The sequence below is a fragment of the Asterias amurensis genome, chromosome 3, assembly GCF_032118995.1.
Source record: "Asterias amurensis chromosome 3, ASM3211899v1".
Lineage (NCBI taxonomy): Eukaryota > Metazoa > Echinodermata > Asteroidea > Forcipulatida > Asteriidae > Asterias > Asterias amurensis.
Genome location: NC_092650.1, coordinates 19,669,702 through 19,694,347, shown reverse-complemented (window position 1 = coordinate 19,694,347; position 24,646 = coordinate 19,669,702). Strand labels below are relative to the sequence as shown.

Sequence of the window (24,646 nt, the reverse complement as noted above, 5' to 3'; positions counted from 1 at the left end):
TCAATTTTTAATAAATTGCTTTACACAAATGTTAGGCTAATCCCTTGTGATTTTATCACTTTTGTTACAAAAATGCCATGCTTACCCCTTGTGATTTTATCACTTTTTTAGGTAACTTTATTGACATAAATGCTAGGCTTTTTACCCCTTGTGGTTTTTAATAATTTTGTCTTGACATAAATGCAAGGCTTTCCCCTTGTGATTTACTGCTTTTTTTTTTTTTTTTTTTTTTACATTAATGCACTTTTCAGCCAAAACTTGAAAAGTTCACAGGGCTATTGTATAGCCTTGTACATTTTTTCAGCCAAAATGTGACAAGTTCACAATGCTATAATGTTCACAAGGCTACAGTACACTTTTTTCAGCCAAAATTTGACAAGTTCACATGTCTAAAGCCTTGTAAACTCTCGGCCAAAATTTGACAAGTTCACATGGCTATAGCTTGCACACTTTTTCAGCCAAAATTTGACATGTTCACAAGGCTATGGTCTTGTACACTTTTTCAGCCAAAATTTGACAAGTTCACATGTCTAAAGCCTTGTAAACTCTCAGCCAAAATTTGACAAGTTCACATGGCTATAGCTTGCACACTTTTTCAGCCAAAATTTGACATGTTCACAAGGCTATGGTCTTGTACACTTTTTCAGCCAAAATTTGACAAGTTCACAAGAAGCCCTGTACACTTTTTCAGCAAAAATTTGACAAGTTCACAAGGTTATAGTCTTGTAGTCTTGGCTATAGCTTGCACACTTTTTCAGCCAAAATTTGACATGTTCACAATGCTACAGCCTTGTACACTTTTTCAGCCAAAATTTGACAAGTTCACAAGGTTATAGCCTTGTACACCTTTCAGCCACAATTTGACATGTAAACTCTCAGCCAAAATTTGACAAGTTCACATGGCTATAGCTTGCACACTTTTTCAGCAAAAGTTTGACAAGTTCACAAGAAGCCCTGTACACTTTTTCAGCCAAAATTTGACAAGTTCACAAGGTCTTAGTCTTGGCTATAGCTTGCACACTTTTTCAGCCAAAATTTGACATACTCACATGGCTAAAGCCTTGTACACTTTTCAGCCAAAATTTGACAAGTTCACTTTTTTTGACATGTTCACAAGCCTTGTAAACTTTTTTAGCCAAAATTTGACATGTTTACAAGTACACCTGTACACTTTTCAGCCAAAATTTGAAATGTTCACAAGTACACCTGTACACTTAAGCCAAAATGTGAAATGTTATTGAAAAGGCCTTGTACATTTTTTCGGCAAAAATTTGACAAGTTCACAAGGTTATAGTCTTGTACACTTTTCAGCCAAAATTTGACACGTTGACATGTCTTAAGCCTTGTAACTTTTTAAGCCAAAATTTGACATGTTCACATAGCTCTAGCCTTGTACACTTTTTCAGCCAAAATTTGACAAGTTCACAAGGTTAAAATGTTCACAAGGCTATAGTACACTTTTTCAGCCAAAATTTGAGGAGTTCACAAGGTTTTAGTCTTGTACACTTTCAGCCAAAATTTGGCATGTTCACAAGTACAATTGTTCACTTTTCAGCCAAATTTGTCAAGTACACTTTTCAGCAAAAATTTGACAAGTTCACTAATTTTCAGCCAAAATTTGTCAAGTTCAATTATTTTGACATAAATGCAAGGATTACCCCTTGTGATTTTATCACTTTTTTTTTTACATAAATGCAAGGCTTACCCCTTATGATTTGTACCAATTTGACATAAATGCAAGGCTTACCCCTTGTGATTTTATCACTTATTTGACAATCCTCAATCAATCCTCTTCATGTTTATCTGAATGTGATCTTTATTCTTAACATTAAAAAAAATAAAAAAATATGAGTTAAAGGCAGTGGACACTATTAGTTATTACTCAAAATAAGTATTAGCATAAAACCTTACTTGGTAATGAGTAAAAGGGAGCTGTTGTGAGAAACAGCTCCCTACATAGTTTACGAGAAAGAAGTAATTTTCTGTGAATTTGGTTTCGAGACCTCGGAATTAGATTTTAACATCTTGAAATCAAGCAGCAGTAACATCATTGACAGAGGGCACCAATTGAAATAGAAGAAGTTATAGCTCACTTTTAACATCGGTCATGTATAGTCACCATTATAACAAAATAAGACCATTCGCTCTTAGAATTCCATCCTCACTCAAGAACCAAGTCCTTTCATAAATCATACTTGCCCAATAGGGCCTACTGCAAAATACTAGAATTAACTCTCCTCCTCAACAGCCAGTATGTTTCAGCGTAGAAAGCATATACTTGAGTCATAATAGGTGCACATAAACTAGGAACAACTCACTCCTGACTTTGTTGTTCCTTGAAATGAGCTGTTCAATTACTCCATCAATATCAAGATTTTAAAACTAAAGAGAGACATAAGTACAGCCCAACAACCAGGTGAACTGGCCCTGGGAGTCAAAACACTCAGTTCAGTTTTCACTCATTGATTTGCTCCAATATCTTTTTCCATAACCGCAGTTCTTTGAAGTTAAATGTCTTTGACTCTTCTAAGCTAGTACTAAGTTTGTATTGCCATTATTTTTTCAGAGTCATATACATGTATTACACTTCTAGAAACTATAATGAGGGGAGCCTGATAGTTTCTAGAAGTACATGTACTATACAATGGCGTACAAGTTTTATTATACAGCTCTATGGGCTAACCACATCCCTTTTTGAATGCTGAACAAACGTTATACCACTAAGAACACCCGACTAATTTGCCTTTATATCAACCTAAAACGTACCTTTATAATATTTAGTGATTCTCCTGTCTTGACGAACCATACAGCCAGAAAATCCGCACAGAGTCATAGTTTGCGGGGGGAAAAAGTGACACTTCTAGGTCAAAAGTTGGGAAACAAATTTGTATCAAGATTCCCTCAATAAATAGGCCTAACCCTTTAAATTCATGAACTAGAGAGGGCGCACTTCATTCTAAGCAATTAATAGTTTGAAAGAGAAACTCGTTCTACAAGCGCAAGTAGGTCAATTATTGAAAGCTCAAAGCAACAATCGATTTAAATGCCACATAATATACTCATGGTGTCGTAAATCAGACAATGAGAAGAAATAATATGATGACTTAATACAATGTCGGTGGTTTAGGTTGCACTCGATACACGTGTGTCAAGGCTTGTACCACGTGTTAAAGACACTAGGCACACTATTGGTAATTGTCAAAGACTAGTCTTCTTAGTTGGTGTATCTCAACATATATGCATAAAATAACAAACCTGTGAAAATTTGAACTCAATTGGTCGTCTAAGTTGCGAGATAATAATGGAAGAAAAAACACCCTTGTTGTTGTGTGCTTCCAGATGCTTGATTTCGAGACCTCAAATTCTGAGGTCTCGAAATTAAACTCGAGGAAAATTCCTTCTTTCTCGAAAACTACGTTACTTCAGAGGGAGCCGTTTCTCACAATGTCTTATACTACCAACAGCTCCGCATTGCTAACTACCAAGTAATTTTTTATGCTTACAATCATTTGAGTAATTACCAATAGTGTCCACTCATATATAACGTTTGTGGAAACATTTGCAACTCCAGACTATTAATTGTGATACTTTAATATCTTTAATACTGTTCATCGGCTTTCGAGAGTGATTTTTGTTTTCATTTTCAAAAACGTACAAAAAATTCGCATACAGACATTACAGCTAGTTGTAGTAGGCCTATACATTTAAAACGCCCGGAGAAAACATCATATAATGTAACGGTATATTTAGAGAAAACTTCTTCCAAAATAACAAATAGTTAGAAGCAGTTTTATAAAACGAGTCTTCAAAAATAAAAATTAAAAAGAATACCTTGTGCATGTTCGTCTTTAAGACACAATCTTCGGCTTTTGGATTCGGACCCGCAATAAAAAGGGGCCTTAGCGGTAAAACTATGATGAAACAATGGAAAACGTAATGCCACTTTGAACAAAACCACAGGGGACGTCGCTTTTAAAAAAATGTTCGACAATTTGGAGACAAAGATTTATCCTAGAACCTATCATTGATAGACCTACCTTTCTACCTGTCTTTCAAAGACCTACCAGGATAAATCAAAGCTACAAAGTACCTGTTCATTAAATATTACTGCGGAGTTCGAGCAGTACATTATACGCACCCTGGAGCTACCTAGAAGCGGGGTCACGCCTTGCTGGTCTGCCGCGCTTATAACGACTAACAGGGGAGTTTCGAAATCACATGATTGAGTTTAATGGTCCTAATTAAATATTGACTGCATGTGATTGTGTTTTTTTGTGCTGTTTATCATAATGGCCTGACTGGTGTTGATAAAGATTCAATTTTTCTATAGGAGAGTCTTTGTTGGCATCGCTCAGAAGGCACTGAAGTTCCGGCAATATTTACCCAAGACGATCGTTCTCATTAAATGATTGGAAAGGGCAAATATTAATACCAAATAATATGCACCAGATATAAAGGGTACACTTTGGGTTTTTTTTTTTTAGCTGTTGGACTATTTTAATTCTTTAAAGGTGTAGATAGGCAAATATACAATAATGACAACCAGTGCAAATTATATTTTCACAGGGTGATAGAGTTTCAAAAGTCCCAGGATGAAAAATCCGTAAATAGAATAATTACACAATCTGGAAAACGCCTCATGCAGAAACGTCTCTCAGATTGAAATGTTTTTCAACATTCCTTCTGAAACAAATGTTTCCCTCTGACACCATACATTGTTTCGAAACGCATTCAGTGCAAAAACTGGGGTGTTAACATTGACACCATTGTGTCACATAAATAACAATATTATAACACTTTGCAATTGTCAAAAAATAACTCTCATATTATCTGCCAACACAATTACAATGGTATATTTAAACACAAGTGGAATCTAGATGCAATAATGATGATGTCAAATTTAATGTACGAAGTCTGATTACAAAATAACTTAACATGAATTCATGGAAGTGACGGTAACCTATTAATGGTCGTTACATGAGTGCACAAACCCGAGGGTTTCAATGTCACATGCAAATATTCAAACGGCAACCCTCAACAAACAATGTCAGTAAAAGGCCCCTGGATGTCTCCCACTAAACACCGTACCCAAATTCTATACTTTTCGGTTTCTCCAATGCCCTCAGTGAAAACATGATCAGTAAACTGCATTATGTAAGCTTCATAGTCATCCCTATGTAACTGCTGTATCCAAACCTCATATTTGACCTCATATTTGACCTCATGTTTGACCTCATCCATATTCATATATTCAATATTCCAAGGTTGGTCCCATGAGATGTGCAAACCGTTCTCTCTAGCACACATAAAGTTTTGAATTTCACTGGGAAATAAGTTTAAGGTTTTTGTAACCTTTCTTGTCTGTTCACTTTCCCCAAGGCAACTTGCGAGTGCTTCTAGCAGGGAAGGTATATCAATAATTGTGTCTTGGTATATGCGGAAGAGCCACTCTGGGTTTGAGCAACACAGGTGCTGTGGTACTTCTGTCGATTCAATAATTTGTTTCTGCTCTTCGAGACTCAAATGGTGTATGCCACCATAGGCAGGTAGAGCATCTGGATGTGCAACAGCATGGTTGGGGTTCAGATTCCGCCAGGACCTGTAGACGATTCCCATGCCTTGGAGTTCAACCAGCGTCCTGTAAGGGGTGTAGTGGGCGGGGTCGATGGCGTAAGGGAACAACTCCAGAAGAACGGACCCCGGGGGTAGAAACATGGCGAGGATCAAGAGAGAACCATGCATTCCGATCAAGGCTTTAGCGCATGATATTATCTTTATGAGACGTGCTACTGGGAAGTCTTCAAGACCAGCAGTGATGACTCGCATTCCTGTTCTCTTGGCGATTTCAGACACCAGCTCAATCTCATTCAGAATCAATCTTGTTGATCTCCTTGTGATTAGGACAGCGTAACTGTCGACAGCTTCACAGCCTGTGAATCCTATCCGATCATGCACGAAATGCGTGAACAGTTTCACTTTGGTTGCTGAGAGGAGGGATTCCGGGATTGACCCCTGGGGGACCTGAAAGCCATACTGGTACCACACTGTTACGTTTGATAAACCAACGTGTGCTTCCTCGAAGCACACCAAACTTTGGTCTAAACCCTCTACAAGATCGCCTTTCAGTAACGGTTGCTGACGGAACAGAACCTTTACGAGATCCATGAGTTCTCCTTCAGGGAATCCATCCAGGAAAACTAGTTGAGCACCTGGAGCGAAGTCCGTCTTGTTCATCAATCCAGCCTGCAACATGGTGTGAAATAGCGGCAGGAGGTCATCATGAAACACATGCATGATGTTGTTTGGCTTGAAGCGATTCATGAGGACGTGCTTCCCGGAAAACAGTTTGACCTCCTGGAAGCTCTCCAGGGCTGACACAGAAAGACTACTGTAGTGGAAGTACTGGATGTTGTGGTTCGGGACAGAAGACAGATCGACCAAAGCTGGGTCGAAGATGTTCCGAGGAAGTCCAGATGAGATGGATCGAGGGCCTTCAAGAAAGACAAACTCCTGTTGCTTCGGAGAGAAGCAAAGGTTGTGGAACCTACACATTCTGTTTGTGTTGCTGGATCCAACGCACCAAACAGAGGATCCACCTTCCAAGACTGTCTGCTGAACTGTCTCTGGATCCGTTTTCTCCCTGAAACTTGGAGTCTCTGAAGCTGTTTTAGCTGAGCAGTTCGAGAGCTTCTCCTCTAAAATGAAGCATCTGTAAACACCCCATGCTGCTACAAACACAGCCAAGAGCGTCAAAGTGTCAGAGAAAGTCATTGTTGCCTTGTCATTTTACCTTCTGACGTTTTGATGACCATCTGGTGGGGACACATTGCTGGAAGATATTGTGCAGCAGTATCACTTCCTGGCACGTCCGTCTTTAGGAAATGTACATTCGATATTCCTGTTATTAATAAAGAAAAGAAATAAACCCAAGTTTACAATATAATCTAAGAGCGGCAGCCAAGGAATCACCTTAAGGGATGCGAATTAAGGAAAATGCCTTTTTATTCCTCAATCCTTTCACTCATACACTTGACAAAATATCGGCATGGAATTCAGGAGAGCATTGGCATACTTAGGAGGGAAATGTTAAAACACAACATCAAAACATAGAAATAAATTTTCCTTCAGCAGTCGAGGACAGGAAGTAAAACAAACAACTTGTTAGGCTTTCTAACATCCTACTGAAGACGATCGGAGCATAAGACAGTGATCGAACACAAACCTCTACTGATTATACTCCTTAAATATGCAAAGTTTTAAATCTTACTTACTATCATGTCATGTAAAAGAAAACTTACGTCACGAAAAACAAGATGAGTATGCTCGATAAATTTGTTTGTATTTAAAAATAATATGCTGAAACTTTACAACAAGATTAATGTATCATACGTTAAACAAATAAAACAAGAATGTGCATGCACTTTAGAGACACTGGAAACCTTCGCGCAAAATAACACACCTGTGGAAATTCAAACTCAATCGGTCGTTGAAGTTACCAGATAATGAAAGAAAAACCCTTGTTACACGAAGTTATGTTCTTTTGATTGCTTGAATTCGAGACCTCAAAATCAAATTCTGAGGTCTTGAAATAAAATTCAAATACAATTATTTAAGTGAGAAATAATTTCTTTCTCGAAAACGATGTTACTTCAGAGGGAGCCGTTTCTCACAATGTTTTATACTATCAACATCTCTCCATTGATCGCTAATAACTTAGTTTTAATGCTAAAATTATTTGTTAGCAATACTAATGATATCCAGTGCCTTTAACCTTATACTTTTATCAACACACAAACCCCGATTTAAGAGCGATTTAATCGTGTATGGTTAACAGCTAACTAATTCTAAACATCTCCCCATCTGGTTCCACAGAACGAGATAAAGCACTCCTTTCCTTGCACGTATACCGTACCATACGGTCACCAACTTCCCGCCCACGCGCGCCAAACAGCAAGGCATAATTCCCGCCTATTCTACCAAGCCACTTATAAACATCATTATAGATTCACAAGATTCACGATCGTCTACTGCCGTTTATAATAAGTAGCTCAGATCGGCACAGACAGTGGATGATTTTAGTCGATGAATATATATTAATTTGCGTTGAATAATATTAAAAGGATTATCTAAAAAATAATATAAACAAATACTCATTTCAAAATGTGCAAAATGAATTTCACGGATGGTTTAAACCATTAATTCTACTTTGCACTATAGGCCCAACATTATTTATGTCTAATTATAGTATAGCCCCTACTGTTTTATGATAAAAACTGGCGGGGAAAAATATTTCTGAGTGGAAGTTCAATTCAGCAGTTGTGTGTGGATATTTTAGTCCTTGCTTCATTTATTACAGAGGGCGTAGGCCAAGGATGCCACAGTATGCCTCCCACGACCCCCAAATCAATGATTACAAACTGACACTGTATCTTGGAGGACGACAGCAAGTCTAAAGCACTCCCCGCGAAGATGAATTTAATTAACCGTCTCTCGCCTCTCTCCCCGTCTGCGCGCTGGCGAACAGAGAGTATTCCTCCGCGATCGTAAAAAAAAATAAAAAATAAAAAATTATACTAGACTTGAGGGTAACCTGCACATAGGCACAGCGCTGAAGCGAACCACCAGTGCAGTTTGTGCGTTTGTGGATGGCTAATCAACGTAATCTTTACTCAATAAAATATAACGCGATTTGATTGGAACTACCTTGCTGTCAGCAGCAGATAATCGTGGTATCTCATCACAACAAAACACTTCCGTGCGGAAAGGAAGAAAGAAGAAATAAAAATGGCGGAAAAAGGAGCTGACCAGACGGCAACTGGGGGTGGTCAAGATGAGCCGGAAAAGGCGGCCCCAGCAGCCGAATCCACCAAGGGGACAGAGCCCGAGATGCGAGCCGTTGTCCTGCAGTCCTTCGGGGGTGTCAACCGGCTCAAGGTGATGAAGAAGACCGTACCAATTCCAAAAGATGGCGAGGTACTCGTTCGAGTCAAGGCCTGGTAAGTGTTTGCTTTATACGCGCGAGGTTAATTTGAAATAAATTATGCATGCAACAGGCCGTGGGTGAACGACAATTCACCAGTAGGATTGAAATCATGCATGTAAACAATGTCGAATCTTCAAAGGCACTGAACACTATAATTATTGGTGATTACTCACAAATATTGATAGCATAAAAAAATAATTGGTATCGAGCCACCAATGGAGAGCTTTTGATAATATAAAACATTGTGAAAACCGGCTTCCTCTGGAGTAACGTAGTTTTTGAGAGGTGGTTTCTCACTCTTGCTTTTGCCTTTTATTATGCATCTGAAAGAACACAAGTTTTTGCAACAAGGGTATTTTTTCTTTCATTTTTCTCTTGCAACTTCGTTGACCAATTGAGTCAAAATATTCACAGATTTTTTTTTATGCATAAATGTTAGGACACACCAAGTGATAATACTGGTCTTCGACCCTTACCAAAGTTGTCTTTAATCTAGAGTGCGTTTTCGCGACCCCGACCAAAAACTGTTTCTGACGTCATAACCAAAACGGTAACCGAGCTCACAACTCGGTTATCGTTCAGTCTGAACAGCAGAACCAACGACCAACAACCGAAACAGTTTTTGGTTGGGGTCGCCAAAACGCACTCCTAGGTTCCTCTCTGATCTCTGCAATAATGGATCCCTCTGGGCACAATTTAACAAAAGAGAGGCGCCATTGCAAACAATAATCAGCCGATTAAACTTGATTTGGGCCAATTTACGCTAATTGTATCGTGTGGGAAGCATTATTAGTACTGTAAGACCTACATTGTTGTATGGTGTTTTATTTCAATAACACGTTCTAATTGTGTGTGCTTTGCTCCGTCATCAGTGGATAAAACAGATCTATGGTTGATATTTGAAAAGCAAAAGAGCCATGATTTTTTACTTGCAAAACAAATAGTTCAACGTACTATTTCATTGCGCTGAATATTTGTCTTATTTGTAATGGTTTCCAATTTAACGGGTTTAAATTTGCTGCAACATTCGGAAAGAATGGAGGTGCATCATTGAATAAGAAAAAGATTTTCTAAGTGTCTCGTTGGAAAAGACATTAATAACGTAACCAATTCATGCAATTATTTGTCGAGCTTTCTTTATTTTTATTATTTTCATTTTCATTATTAATATTTTTTTTTTTTTCTTTCTAAGTGCTCGTTTTCAGTTTTTGTCGTCTTCCCAATGTCACCAAACCAGGGCTGGAAGACAGAAATAATCTGGTTTCTTATTCATTGCAAGAAAATAGCATTCATTACCGTTATTGGATACAGGGAACATGACAGATATGTGACAGCATGTGTCTATAACCTTTTTGTATGGTTCCAAATCACCCAAATCCCTCTGTGCCCAAAACATTCATCAACCTTTAAAATCTCACCGGGACAATTCAAAACATTCGGAACAAATCAGCATGGATAGGGATAAGGCTACATAATTATTTATTAAAATCTGTGATCTCCTTATTTTTTTGCGATAGGCTACATTACGAAAATACCTAAATATTCAAACTAAATAATATAATTTACAGGCTGCTGTTTAGGTTATCTCACCTCATATTATTCATAATTTATCCAAGTCCATCACACTGTGTACAATATTAACAGAATAAGAGGCCATTATATATCCACAGTCTTCTATAATCAAATGTTGAAGTAGCTACATTCAGCAGTCTCCAGTTCAGCCATACGAAGGCCTTTTGTGCACCTCAGATAAAAGCTGTCTCAGAGAGGATGCTTGTGAATAAACCGTACGTGGCCTAGTAGCTACCGTAATCAATCCCAAACCACCGGGCCACTCAATGTTTCCCACCCGTGATATACGCCCCCGCTTCCCCACGTCAACCGCCGCTCGCCTCGCCAAAGCGGACCTTACCCCCGTGTTGTTGTGCGGATATAGGCAGGCAAGGCTCCCTATGGCCAGCACCGTAAATAACCGCACACCATTATAATATACACTCCAGTTGGTAATAAAACAGAATTTGCAAGCTGCCTCAATCAAATTAAATGCCCAGGGTCTCAATAAATGATTAGGTTTTTGCGTTTGGCTAATTTCAAATGGCTGTGTATATAACATACAATTTGAAATCAGCGAGTTCTATAATTCATGACAAATCTCTGTACTATCTTTCCGCGCCATTGCAACACAATCGACGCGTCATAAATAATGAGGTTGTTTTCTTATTACTAATTTGAAACATTGCAATCTTAAGACACTGGACACTATTGGTTATTGTCAAAGACCAGTCTATTTACTTGGTGTATCTCAACATATGTATAAAATAACAAACCTGTGAAAACTTGAGCTCAATTGGTCGTCGAAGCTGCGAGAGAGTTAAAATTCTGAGGTCTTGAAATCGAATTCAAAAATGTTAGTGAGAAATTACTACTTTCTCAAAAACTACGTTACTTCAGAGTGAGCCGTTTCTCACAATGTTTTATACTATCAACAGCTCTCCAACTATTTTGAGCGATTTTCGATAATGTCCAGTGCCTTTAATCAATCAGACATGATCAGGAAACTGACGACCAATGCCCGATGATTTTTAGCAAACGTGTTAGGCCTATAGGCTTTTACCCGAAGCCAATTTCATTATAAGTAGAAAATAACATTGCTAAGTTTACGCCTAGTGTTAGCCAGAGTGTTGTCTGGGTGTCTTTTTAACACCCTGTTCACCCTGTTTTAAATCACCTGCTTTATCTGTATGTTAATGGATTGAACGTGAACATTTAGACACAAACTTTTAAAATTTCAATCAAATTTAGATAATCTACTAATCTTGCTAAGCAGGTATGATCATCCAGTCACAAATCGTACATGTGACATGTGTTTTGATGGTAACCTTATTTTGGTAAGCATAATTTTGCTGTGCTGGGCCTATTTTTTGTGCTGAAGCAGCTCTTCAAATAAGAGCCCTGTAATTGTCTACATGTTGTGGCCGACTTTAAAATGACGGCCGAAAAACATATGTAAATTATTTTCTATGGTACATAGTTCGTTTTGGGATGAGATTGCTTATTCTGAGCTCCTCGGTATATTCAATAAGCACATAATTCAATTAATCAATGGATTTTCATAAAATCAGTTAGGAGGTCACAGCTGCAAGCAAACCAATTAAACTAGAACACCGAGTGCGATGGAAAATTTTCTTATACCACTGTATCGAAATAAACATTTTATCTGGTATCCTTTTTACAATCAAGAAACCAATTAACAACCTCTATTATACGAGTTTTCTACCATGACCGGACATAATATATGTTAAATTTGCATCGGGGTAAAGAATTTTAATTTCTGTTTTTACCCATACACCGATGTGTGTTAGCACTGTATACTCAGTACTTTCCTGAGTCCTGTGAAAAAAACATCAGTGTCTTACTAGACTACCGAGGTTGCCCGGTATCAAGAGGCAGTTCGAATCCTATTTTTGGGCAACGGATACCGCAACGTTATAATAGATACCGATCATGTTCCATAAATATTGACAAAACCACAGAAACTGTCTTGTACCAGAGGACTGAAAATAATACAATGCAAATGTTGCCTTCAAAGTGAAATATTCAAAGCGTCATTTAAAAGACCAATTATTATACCGTTGGTGTTTAGAACAGCGCTACCATGGACAATGTACTGTATCAAAATGCGTGATGGGAATAAAGACAAACGCTTTGTTCACATTCTGAATGTTCACATGATATCATTCGTGTGGATAGGAATAAACTGTTAGAACAATGACTCATTTGAGTCATACCAAAGTGGTTCCGTATGCACTGGAGTTGGTTGCCTCCAAAAAGCTCGTAAAAGTTGCTGTTTGACCATAGAGCATGGTCCAAAGATGGCGGCGTGATGACGTCAATTCATTATGTAGATCCATTGGACAAGTCAGGTTATACCTTTATGAGTACGCTACTGTAAATGGTATATTGGCATTGAATCTATGGGTACCCGAAAGTGCACACATAGCACTGTAGTTTTTACCCGAATATTGACACTTTATGAGAAAGAAAAACACATAAGCAGTTGCGCTAAAAATTAAAATCGAATTTAATTGCTCGAAATTGCCCTTCCGTATAAGTCTCAAGCATGTTGATCCACTTTCTGCAGAACAACAATAATGCCGTTCACGCATTCACCAACGGTTGAATTGGTCTTTCTTCTACAAAATAGTTTTAAAGGGAAGGTACACGTTTGGTAATTACTCAAAACAAATAGTAACTTAATAACTGAGTTGGTAATGGGTATTGGAGAGCTGCTGATAGTATGAAACATGGTGGGAAACGACTCCCTCTGAAGTAACGTAGTTTTTGAGAAAGAGGTAATTTCTCACTAAAATAATAAAATACTTCTAGCTAGAAGTCTTTTATTCCTATCTGAAAGCACACAAATTCTACCAACAAGGGTGTTTTTTCTTTCATAATTATTCTCGCAACTTCGATGACCGATTGAGCCCAAACTTTCACAGATTTGTTATTTTATGCACACGATGGGATACACCAAGTGAGAAGACTAGTCTTTGACAATTACCAAACGTGTACCTTCCCTTTAAATTGCTTCATCATTGATGGTATTGACGTTACAAAGAAACTGAAACAGTGATTGGTAGCTGAAAAATGTCATATAACGATAATGTTACATGTACATGGCAACAAAACACTAAATGAATTGTACTTTTGGGTTCTTGTGAGTTATTTTATTTTCTTTCTTTTCATTCTTCTATTAAAGGGAAGGATAACGTTTGATTAATTATTCCAGATATTAATGACCTTAATAACGTACACGAGAAATCTTAGAAACATTTCTGCATGAAACGTTTCTCAGAATGTGTATGCCAATGTTACGAATTATTTTTCCTGCGTGAACATAACCGCTCTATATGCTCAGTAATTTATCAAAAACGCTAACACTTTTTCAAATGAACTTTTCACTGGTTAGTTTATGGTATATCTTTATTTATACAAGATTAAAACAACCACAAGGTGTTAAAATCCAAAGGTACACTTTCTTTGCCTTTACAAATAGATAAAAACTGTAAGGAAATGATAACAAAATTCTCTCAAACTCCCTTATTACAACAGTGTAAAAACATTCTGATGTACATGTATAATAAATTCACACGCAATTCAGATAAATAAACTCAGCTATATTTAAAATGCCTTTATGCTATTAAAAAAAACGAAAAAGAAACGGGCACTAGACATGTCAATAAAACAAATATTCAGCATTTTATTTTTAGGGCCCTGGAGAAGCAAATATCATACCCATGTAACTATTGATACAATTATACACAGACATCGAACAGTCAAAACGAATAAAATGGCCGACAAATATTGTACCAGCAACATTGTACTTTCTCATTGCTTTAAGTATGTGAATTTATGGAACCGTTCGATAAGTTTAATCCTATATAAATGTAGATGTTTATACAATAAAACTAACTGTGACAATTTCATTTCAAAAGGTGGTCGAATATTTAAGATATCGCCCAAAAACCGGGGCAGAATATGGCCATGCAAAAAGAATAATTCCTATGGGAGCTTCCCTTTTTAGATTCAAATTTAAGGCACAACAACTGATATATTTGTTACATAGCCACATTACTTCAGAGTGAATGTTGATAAGAATTATAGACAGTGCAATCTCCGTAAAATATAAGATTTTATGTTTTCTTCCGTTAAGCTGCGTACAAATCTTGCCTGCAGGAAGTCCAGGCTGTGTGGCTCTTTTGTAAACATGTGATGTCACAGGTTACATCATCTATACATTCCCTTAAAGTGCAAAGCGGACACAGTGTCCCATGCAGTACTGGCCCATGAATTATAATGTGGGTTGGTCCTGAGTGGAATTAGAACCTTAGAATTAGGGGGTGTGAGGGAGGGATTGTACAGTCATAAAAAATGGGTAGCTATGGTTGTATCCTTTTGATATTGAGATAAAGTCAGTGAGGTCAAAGGGGCGTGTCCACTCCAAAGGGCATATTGAGACATTTTTCACTAACCATGATGGGGGCAATGTGTAGAAAAAACATTTGGGGGGGGGGGGGGGGGTAGTGTACCGAACCACATATTTGTGCATTTTCTGTAATCTTATTTGGGGACCGGTTCCACCCTCTACTCTTTTGGAGTGAAATTTGCTCTGTGTAATAGGCGTACAGTACAGTGCGCATTTTGGGGCGCGGTATGGATGGTTAGATGTAAACCATACTGTGCAATGTGACAACCAAGATGAGGCAGCACATAGGCAGGCACCCAGCAGGCAGTAACTGCACTTGCAGTAAGCAGTGTAAGGGGATTTATTTATACCAAAATGGCAGTCTCTGCCCACCAACTTCAGCCCCACTTAATGTACACTCTGCCTTGACTTGATACACAAGGTCCTTCAGTTTCTACCACAGATCTATCCAAACCAAAACCTGAGAAGGTTCCTTCATTTTCACTTCAGATCTATCCAAAATCAAAACCCACCACCTTTAGCTCTATTTGAATACACTGCTTTGACTTAAAGAAAAACACAAAGGTCCTTCTTGTTTCGCCATAGATCTATCAAAATCAAATCTTTAAGTAGGTTAAAATCAACACCCCCCCCATCCCACTTGACCTTTAGCACGTTTTGCAGAGTCTCTCACATCATTGAGGTAGAAATAGATTCTACCTCCATGCATCATGGAGGTAGAAATAGATTCTAGATTCTACCTCCACGCTCACATCACTGCAAGATAAATGAATTCCAACCTCATTTTCCTTTGAGTGGAGACCTTCTACAGCAGCTGCTGTGACAGGAACTGCCTATCCCACATAAAGGCATTGCCAGCCACCAAATAACCTGTACCAAGAAGAGAGCAGGCTACATGGTTTTACACTTGATTGAAGGCCCTAGGCCAGTGATACTAGCTTCGACCCAGTAATTTCATGGCCAAGCAAGTCCAGCGGTCTTGTGGTTTTTTGTTTTTTTTTCAATTCAATAACAATGCTGCACTTTATAATATGTTGAACAGAATCAAACTGTGTCAAATATTGACCTTTTCAATTGTATTGAGTAATGAAGGATACTTATTAAAATAAGCCTACCCATGAAGACAAATGAGATAAATCATCTCAATTACAAGCCACTATAGCTTGTTCAAATATAAAGACCATCAATTTTTTCTTCTCATATTGATTCTGGTCTTGTAACATTATCTCTGGTCCAGTAAACATGTTTAGATACAAGTCCTGTAGTTTAAGAGATGAAAATTTGCATCGGGATAAAGAATATTAATTTGGGTTTTACTCATATACACCAACGTGTGTCAGCACTTTCCCAAGCTCTGTACACAAAATCACAGGCATATAATACTTTTAGTTGGGATTCAAACTCGCGACCTTTGCAATTCTAGAGCAGTGTCTTACCAACTAGACCACCGAGATCGCCCGGTAGCTAGAGGCAGTTCGAATCCTATGGTCTGCTGCATTTTCCTTCCAAATTCTAGCCCTGCTAAAAGTAATGTCTCCATAAAACCGCTGTTCCTGAAGCCAAGCTAAACTAAGAGAGAAAGAGAGGAAGTGAAAAGGTTAAAATGATGCAAGTGCTTTGAATATTTAACTAGGAAGACACTATTTTTAGTTCCTTCACTGTTAAGTTTGATGGTTTGGTGGGTGGAAGGGCGTCTAGCCTACACTCTGATGAACAAACAACTCACGCAGGTGAGAGATTTGTCTAAAATGCCAAACTATTCACATATGGTGATGCGGGGGAACTTGTTGTCATGGTAACTCTTGTTGCAGCGATGACACGTTTGTTAAGGAGGCAAACCTACCCAGGGGGTTAAAGGCCGATTGTTACGGTGTTCATGGCCATATGGCCAGAGTGCATGGTCCGTAAATGTAGTGATATTGTAGGTGGAGCAAAATTAATTATAAATTCAGCCAGACTGTGTAACCGTAGTGCAGATAACATCTCGTTCTTGTTTGTAATTATGCGATTATGTGATTAGCGTTCTTTGGTTGTGTTGACCATTGGTCAGGACTTATAATAATACAACAAAATTCTGTCAAGTCTTACATGTGTTTTGTAGCTATCATGACCAGCAAGAGCAAATTGATATGTTTTCTAAACATGTTTTCTATGTTTTTCTTACAAGTATTACAGCAAAATTGCACTTTTTTTCATAAGGCCTCTTCACACAAAATTATTTGACTCTAATTGATACTAAATAATGACAATAAATCTTTGCATTTAAACAACTCCAAAGAAATACAAGACCCTGTTTTCCCCATTTTTAGTGCCTTTAGTTATTCTCTTATTGTTTAGTTTTCCTGTAAAGCGATGCGGTACCAAGTGTAGTAGTGCTCTATGAATGCCTGTTATTAAAAAAAAAAATTCACCTTCATTACACGCCTAACAGAGCAAATGCCAATAACAAAAGGATCATGGTGAATATGAAACAAGAAGAAATACTCGTTAGTAAGATGAGGGAGGAAACCCGAACTGGGGAGAAAACCCACGCAAGGGACTGAAAACCCACTCTGCTGGAGAGCCTTGGTCTGAATTGGGATCAAACCAGGGTCCACAAACCAGTTGAAAGAGAGGAACAAAAACCACTGAGCCAATCTGATGTCCAGTAATAGGACAACCTGAACAAAAACGATGTTGGTTCATAAACCAAAAAGTGGGGAGGGAGGGGGAAGCTGGTACGTGGAAGATACCTCTCATTGACCAGTCTGTTGTTGACTTGCAGACAAAAAAGGAATTCTCTGACAACTAGTGAAGGAAAGTACATGAAAGGACAATTCCACAACCTGCTAACCACACAAAGTGTGCTATCACACAAAGTGTACTATCACACAAAGTGTGTTAAGCAAAAAGACTCTTCCTCAGCGGACAGCTCTCCAGGCAAAGTAAAAAAAACATCTAATTCATTACTTTATATCTAACATTTCAGTGAGTAAACTTTACTAAGCCACAAGTTCTGGCGAGAGCTTTACAAGAAATCGAGCCATTAAAGTCGGAATTAGGACTGAGGGTAGACATTCAGATGCAACTTAGAAAAACAATGCGCCACAGGTACGCACCAACTTAACCCACAAAATCCGTAGGACGCTATTGAAACCATCTGTTGACGTCATTTACAAAAACACTGCCACCGACTAGAGCCACTACAAACAAGCAGCGGGACTAAAACTCCCCTGTCCGGCGTAACGAGCTGTTTAGAGAAGAAAATCACTCCCGAGGATTACTTGCATGAGATTTGCATCGGATGGCCTACATCTACTTTGGTTTGTTTAGTAACGTGAGCTGGACAAGGATCTTTGAGCTTACATAGTGGGACATGCGCTGAATATATTTCGTCAATGCATTTTTTTTTTCTTATTTGGAATTTCCTCTTTAAAGGGCAAGGCTGTTTTGCATAGGGTACTTCTATTGCAAAATCTGAAAGTCTATGAGAAACCAATACAGGGCCACCAAGGCCAAGACCATGGGGCAAATAGTAATAATAATAACAATAAAGGATATTTATAGGGCGCCAAAATCCACCCAAATGAGGTGCTCAAGGCGCACAGGAGGGGGAACCACACACAGCGAGGAAAAGAAGACAAATAGACCAGTTACACATAGGCGAGATTAAACAATGTGGTTTTCAACTTAATCTTGAAAGTATTGAGATTAGAAATGTTGGGAATTTCAAGAGGTAAATCATTCTAGAGTGTTTATGGCCTACAAGGCCTCTTTGTAGTTCTAGGTCAAATGTTTTGAAGTTTGTACTGTGAGAATAATAGTTTCCTAGAGCAATTTGTTTTCTCATTAGTGCAATTTCTGTGGGTTTCTTAAAATTGCTTTATTGCATATGGGAGCTCCTGGTGAATGGGTTTATTGATCAAGGGTGGTCTACTTTAAAGCATTTGTGTGGCGAAAGGAAACATTCACTTTCTAAGTAAAATATAAATTGTTGATTAAGAATTATTTGTTCAATATTTTATAAGCATTTTCCATTTAATGGCCCTTTGAATATGATTGCAGTTAATGACCTTAAGCAACTTAGCCAAGAAATTGTCATTTAGAATTTACAATGCAATTTTATTTGTGCTATAAATGACAGAAATCTACAATGCAATGACACCAGTCACCACAGTGTAAATATCAAAACAAGTTGGAACTATGCTGTATAAAAGCACGATAAATAAATATGAAAAAAAATAGCTTAACCAAAACATCATGTGTGACTTTATCGATCCTGTGTAATAATTTTTAATGAGTATTTTCTGCTTTAAAGTACCTCTATAAGGGTTGACACTTGGGCCGATTTCACAGAGATTATTAACGGTAAGCAAATGTTTCTACTGAAAAATTTGCTTAAACGCAAGAGTATCTCGGAGGTCAGCAAAAAGAAAATTAGGGCCCAATTTCATAAAGCTGTTGGAAATACTGGTCAGCAATTTTGCTGCAAAAATTGAGTGGGCACCAGTTACAACATCGTAAAAAATAGTGGAATTTTGGCGGGGGTACCAAGTTATTGCTTAGTCAGCAAAGCTATATGGAAAATACACAGTAAACACAAAATCAGCAGTTGAAGCAGCTCTCTGAAATTGAGGCCACATTTCTGATCAGAAGAGTATGCGTGGTTGTTGTTTGGTTGTATTGGTGAATATCGAAGGAAAACCCTTTTATTAGATTGGAAGGACCAGGGGGTATATGTAGGTGTACTTGCACTCCTGGAATTTTAACTTTAAAGACACTGGATACTATTGGTAATTGTCAAAGACCAGTCTTCTCACTTGGTGTATCTCAACATATATTGCATAAAATAACAAACCTGTTAAAAATTTGAGCTCAATCGGTCGTCAAAGTGGTAAAAATAACGAAAGAAAAAAACTTGCTGGTTACGCGTAGTTGTGTGCTTTCAGATGCTTGATTTTGAGACTTCAAATTCTAAACTTGAGGTCTTGAAATCAAATTCGTGAAAAATTACTTCTTTCTGCAAAACTACATCACTTCAGAGGGAGCTGTTTCTCACAATGTTTAATACTATCAACCATTACTCATTACCAAGTAAGGTTTTATGCTAATTATTATTTTGAGTAATTACCAACAGTGTCCACTGCCTTTAAGAGGGCAACAAGTCTATTTTCATTTTGCAAAGGGCACTTCCATTGTAGAATCTGAAATTCTATGGGACACATTTGAAGGGGCACCAAGGCCATGACCAGGGCCAACAGAGGCCAGGCCTCCATGTAATACCAAGCCTACAAGTACTTTACTGTGTGCTATACACACTCCTAGTTCTGTGTTGGAGTCATTCTTTGGGCATTATATTCAACACTATAAACAACACTGTGTGCTTGTGTGTAGTTCCATGTTTGAAGTCTCTACATTATGTTCAAACTTCCATTGTGTTAGTGTTCTATTATTCCCCTTTTCTGAATCGGTTATGACACTAAAACAAAGAAAACCTTATGGGATGTGGTACCATGGTTCCATTGTTAAAAGTACCCGATAAGTTGGTATATATTATAAATTTAAGCGCACAGTTCTGTGTTCCGCATTAAATGCGGTTATTGTACAGTACGCTATGAACTTTGTATTATAGGTGGTCCATCTGCCCTTTAACAGGTAAAACAAAATGATGGCAATTGCATGCTTGTTTTAATTGCAGCGGATTGAACTTCCTTGATCTAATGATGCGCCAAGGATCTGTGGACGACTGTCAGAGGACGCCATTCATCTTAGGCACTGAGTGCTCCGGCTACATTGAAGCGCTGGGAAAAGATGTTGAAGATTTCAAGGTAAGAAAGCGAGGATGTTTTGGGTTGGGGTGGTTATTTTTTTCTTTTGGGGGGGGGGGGGGGGACCACATTGTATTTTGCTTGAAATTTGGTCTGGTTTCCTCAAGGTTTATAATTATACCATGTCCCATATGGGGCCAAGGATACCCCCCCCCCAAAAAAAAAAAAAAAAAAAAAAAAAAAACACTGTTTTCCTAAATTAAAGAGAATTTTAATCTAAAATCCCTTCAAGAATTCCTGGAATTCTAGGTGAGGTAACACCATGGCCCATATTTGGCACCAAATACTCCATTTGACAATTCATAATTGGTTTCGTCTGGTTTCCTCATTATTCAACCATTACTGTAACATCTTTTAGAAATTACAAATGTATACTTTTTACTAAAAGAAACCTGTTATAATACACATCTCAATATGCAGATTTTGTGAACAAATGGTAAAAGAAACTGGTTAATTTGGTTTCTGTCAACAAAACCCTGTTTCATGAGCAACATTAAAAAAGCCAGACAAAATAAAAATCAGATGTGAAAGTTTGAGCCGAAAATACAGTGTCTCTACTAGCTGAGAAAACAGAACAAAACTGTTGAGACGTATTTTCACAAGAATTGATTCAACTGTTTTAGGGTGACAAGTTATCCAAACTTTTCTGAAAATAGTTCATGGTACCAACAGCTGCAGTGTTTCTCACCAAGTAAGTTTTTTATGGTCATAAAATTGTTGAGTATTTACCAATCCATGTGTCTGACACTACCTTCAAAAACACTTAATGACTAACATTTTACATTTAAATTGGAAGATACCATTTGCTGTTTGTAATAGACTACTTGTATCGAGGTACTATTTTTTGTTTGCTCACTATTAAAGCCCGTTTATACTTCCTGCTAATGCGATATGAATGAAGACGTCATAACCCTTTTGCTGCGCAGTGATTTGAGCACATTTCTGCTGATGCGAATTATTTGCTGCAAATTTGTGACGTCATAATTTGAATCGCATTGCGACATTCGAAGGAAGTATGAACCGGGGTTAATGTACTGTATTTTGTTTTTCTTCATTATGTACTTATTGTACTGTTTTTTTTTTCTCTTTTTTATTGACTTAATGTACTGGGGTTTTTTTCTCAAAAAAAAAAAAAAGTTGTAACAAAATTATTGTGAAAAAAGATAGAAGTGCAGTACATGTAGCTGAACTGTGTACACAGTGTAGGCGCCTCTACTGAACTATGGTACCCCAAGGGCTTATGAAATTCATGATGCGATGCAGCTACTAGCCAAAGGGAACACCAAGGCTCGTCTGCTGCATCTACGTACTAGTCTTCTATATATATACAAGTGTTGATAATATTGAGAAATGGCAACTCAAAAACCACCTTGTCGCACTCTGTATAATACAGCACACTAGTAGTGTACTGAACCCCACACTTCATGTGTCATGTTGACTACGAAGTCTTATTTATTTGTTTATTTCTTATCTACCCTGGGGAGACCTCTCAGCAAAACACTTTTTTTTCAGAGGTGCGGAGCAGCAAACAAACATTAGCATGTAAAAAATCATGTATCTTCTTGGTTTTATTCATAGCCTGAGTGATCAGAGTTTACCCCTAACTTTTGTTGGTGACTGGCAAGCAGGACCAGTTAGTGGTCTAGTGGTGAGGACAACTGCTCTAGCATGACAATGGTCATAGGTTTGAATCCCACTCAAATGATATGCCTTTGGATTTGAAGTTTGTTTTCACAGAACTCAGGAAAGTACTGAGTAACAAAAACAGGTAAAAGGGCAACATTTTTATTTTTTATTTTTTATGCAATTCGCCAGACACACAAGGCCTGAAGGCCACCTCAAGGTGTGGGATACAATTTTTGTTCTTCCAGGGGCTGTTGCCACCTACTCCAAGGGATGAAACAGGGTTACCCCTTTTACAGTCCATATGGATGTAGGCTTGGGTATCATCAATCAGAAGCCTGGCTGGTAGAAATCACTACCTCCCCAACTTTATGTATCAAGTGTCACGACGGGGATTCAAACCCACACTCTGCTGATCGAACACCAGAGCTTGAATCCGTTGCTCTTAACCGCTGGGCCACGACACGCCACAAATATGATTGGGTTAAATTTACAAAGTAAACACATGACTTGAATAGAAGTCATTACTTTTGTCTCAGGATTGTATACAGTTACTAATCAATATCCATGCTGAAATAATTAGTGTATTTTATATTTTCCTTGATTTAGTGGGAGCTGCTGAGGGAGTGCAATGGTTCTAAGCATGAGGGGTACCACAGACCTTTTTAAAAAGTTAGTTAGCACAAAACTGCTTTGCACATGGAGCCTTTAACTTGATGAGATTTGTGAAAGTTGGATTAAGCTTGATCCCACATTCACAAATCTCATCAAGTCATTATTGAGCATCGGGGCATCAGAAGTTTAACCCAGTTTAAAGCTGGTTTAGCATCCATGGTAATACAAAAATTCTCTCAAGGTTGAATTGTATTTGATTGTTTTGTCAATATGAATATGTATTGTTTTAACTAAATATTCATTATTTGTTGTTTCTACTGGTATTTATTTTGTCTCTAGTTAAGGTTCCCTATAAATTGTATAAAGCTCCTGGGTGCATTTTTATTGGATTTGGCGCTATACAAATATTTTATACAAGACTTTTTCCATGAATTATGTAAATTACACGCCGGACGTGCCCACTAGGCAAACAAGAACCATCATGCCTTTTTGCATGGGGCTGATGGTAGTGATGCATACAAAATTGTGCACAACTCTAGCGTTTACTCACCAATAGTGCATTAATGTAATTAGCATATTTCACGAGAAAGTATTATACGCAAAGATAGGACCACATTTATTGTCTTTATTTTAATGTACATGTACAATCAATTGATACAAATCATTTGATTTTGCCATTTTGTAGACTGTATGTTGTTTTGTGTGTGAAATTTGTGTGAGTTCTGATCACAAAGTCATTATTTCACCTATTTCATTTTTTAGTAGCTGCAAGTCTTGAGTTACTTTTAGCTTTGTAAAAAGAAAAACTAGTTCTACAAATCGCCAAGGGCTTTTTTTTCTTGTACAGGTTCATCTTCTACAGGCCATGTATCACATGTTGCCCTGCCCCCGATTTCACGAAGCGCTGCGACGTGTCGCAAGTGCAGGTTGCGACCGGTTACATGTCGTAAGTTGCGAACTCGTCGCAGCCGTGACGTGTCTTACTAGGTCTGCGACGCATCGCAAACCCTACGATGCGTCGCTACTTGCGATGAGTTTCGTGAAATCGGGGGCTGGTCTTGTTATTTGTGCTTTTAACATTTAATTACTCCCTATGCACAAACACTGTAGTAGTGTTCCAAGCCTGATACTACACAGGGGCAACAAAGGACCTTGGTGCCCCTTCAAGTATTCTAGCAGAGATCCACATTTCTCTCGAAGGGCGCCCTCTACCGATGAAGAACTGCCGTACCCTTATAGGAACACTATATAAAACTAGTGTTAACCTGACAATCACCAGTGGTATAAAAAAAAGAATGTAATTAACGAACCTGTTTTCTTCTCTCTGCAGGTTGGGGATCGAGTTGTTGCCTTCCAGCGTAGTGGCTCCTTTGCGGAGGCGGTCGCCGTACCGACCAAGTTCGTCTACGAGATGCCCAATAAGATGACATACGAGGAGGGTGCTGCCATGGGTCTGTGCTACGCAGTGGCATACATGATGCTGTACGAAATCGCTAACTTGACCAAAGGGAAATCGGTGCTAGTGCATTCAGCTGGCGGCGGAGTGGTGAGTGTCTGTGAGAATCGGGAAAAAAAAAATAATAGATTCAGATTAGATTTATCAATAAGCTCTACTCACCACTTCAAAGATAT

The 24,646-nt window shown here is 38.1% G+C and overlaps 2 protein-coding genes across 4 annotated transcripts in view; one reads left to right on the top strand and one right to left on the bottom strand.

Annotated features, from left to right (window-relative positions):
- Positions 1–509: 509 nt before the first annotated feature.
- LOC139934691 (protein O-linked-mannose beta-1,4-N-acetylglucosaminyltransferase 2-like) lies at positions 510–24,460 on the bottom strand. 2 transcript variants are annotated; one of them, XM_071929048.1, is made up of 2 exons: positions 24,325–24,460; positions 510–6,898 (listed from the first exon to the last, which is right to left on the bottom strand). In XM_071929048.1, exon 2 carries the CDS (start codon positions 6,769–6,771, stop codon positions 5,035–5,037), a length of 1,737 nt encoding a protein of 578 aa, XP_071785149.1. In that variant the 5' UTR covers positions 6,772–6,898; positions 24,325–24,460; the 3' UTR covers positions 510–5,034. The 2 variants fall into 2 exon arrangements, with proteins under 2 accessions (XP_071785149.1, XP_071785150.1); XM_071929049.1 differs by lacking the exon at positions 24,325–24,460 and adding an exon at positions 10,574–10,736.
- LOC139934692 (synaptic vesicle membrane protein VAT-1 homolog-like) overlaps positions 8,610–24,646 on the top strand; it is a 29,451-nt gene continuing 13,414 nt past the window's right edge. For both annotated transcript variants that reach the window (XM_071929052.1, XM_071929053.1), the window contains exons 1-3: positions 8,610–8,996; positions 20,647–20,776; positions 24,345–24,560. In XM_071929052.1, coding sequence (XP_071785153.1) covers positions 8,785–8,996; positions 20,647–20,776; positions 24,345–24,560 — 558 coding nt within the window. In that variant the 5' untranslated portion in view covers positions 8,610–8,784. The remainder of the gene's footprint in view (positions 8,997–20,646; positions 20,777–24,344; positions 24,561–24,646) is intronic.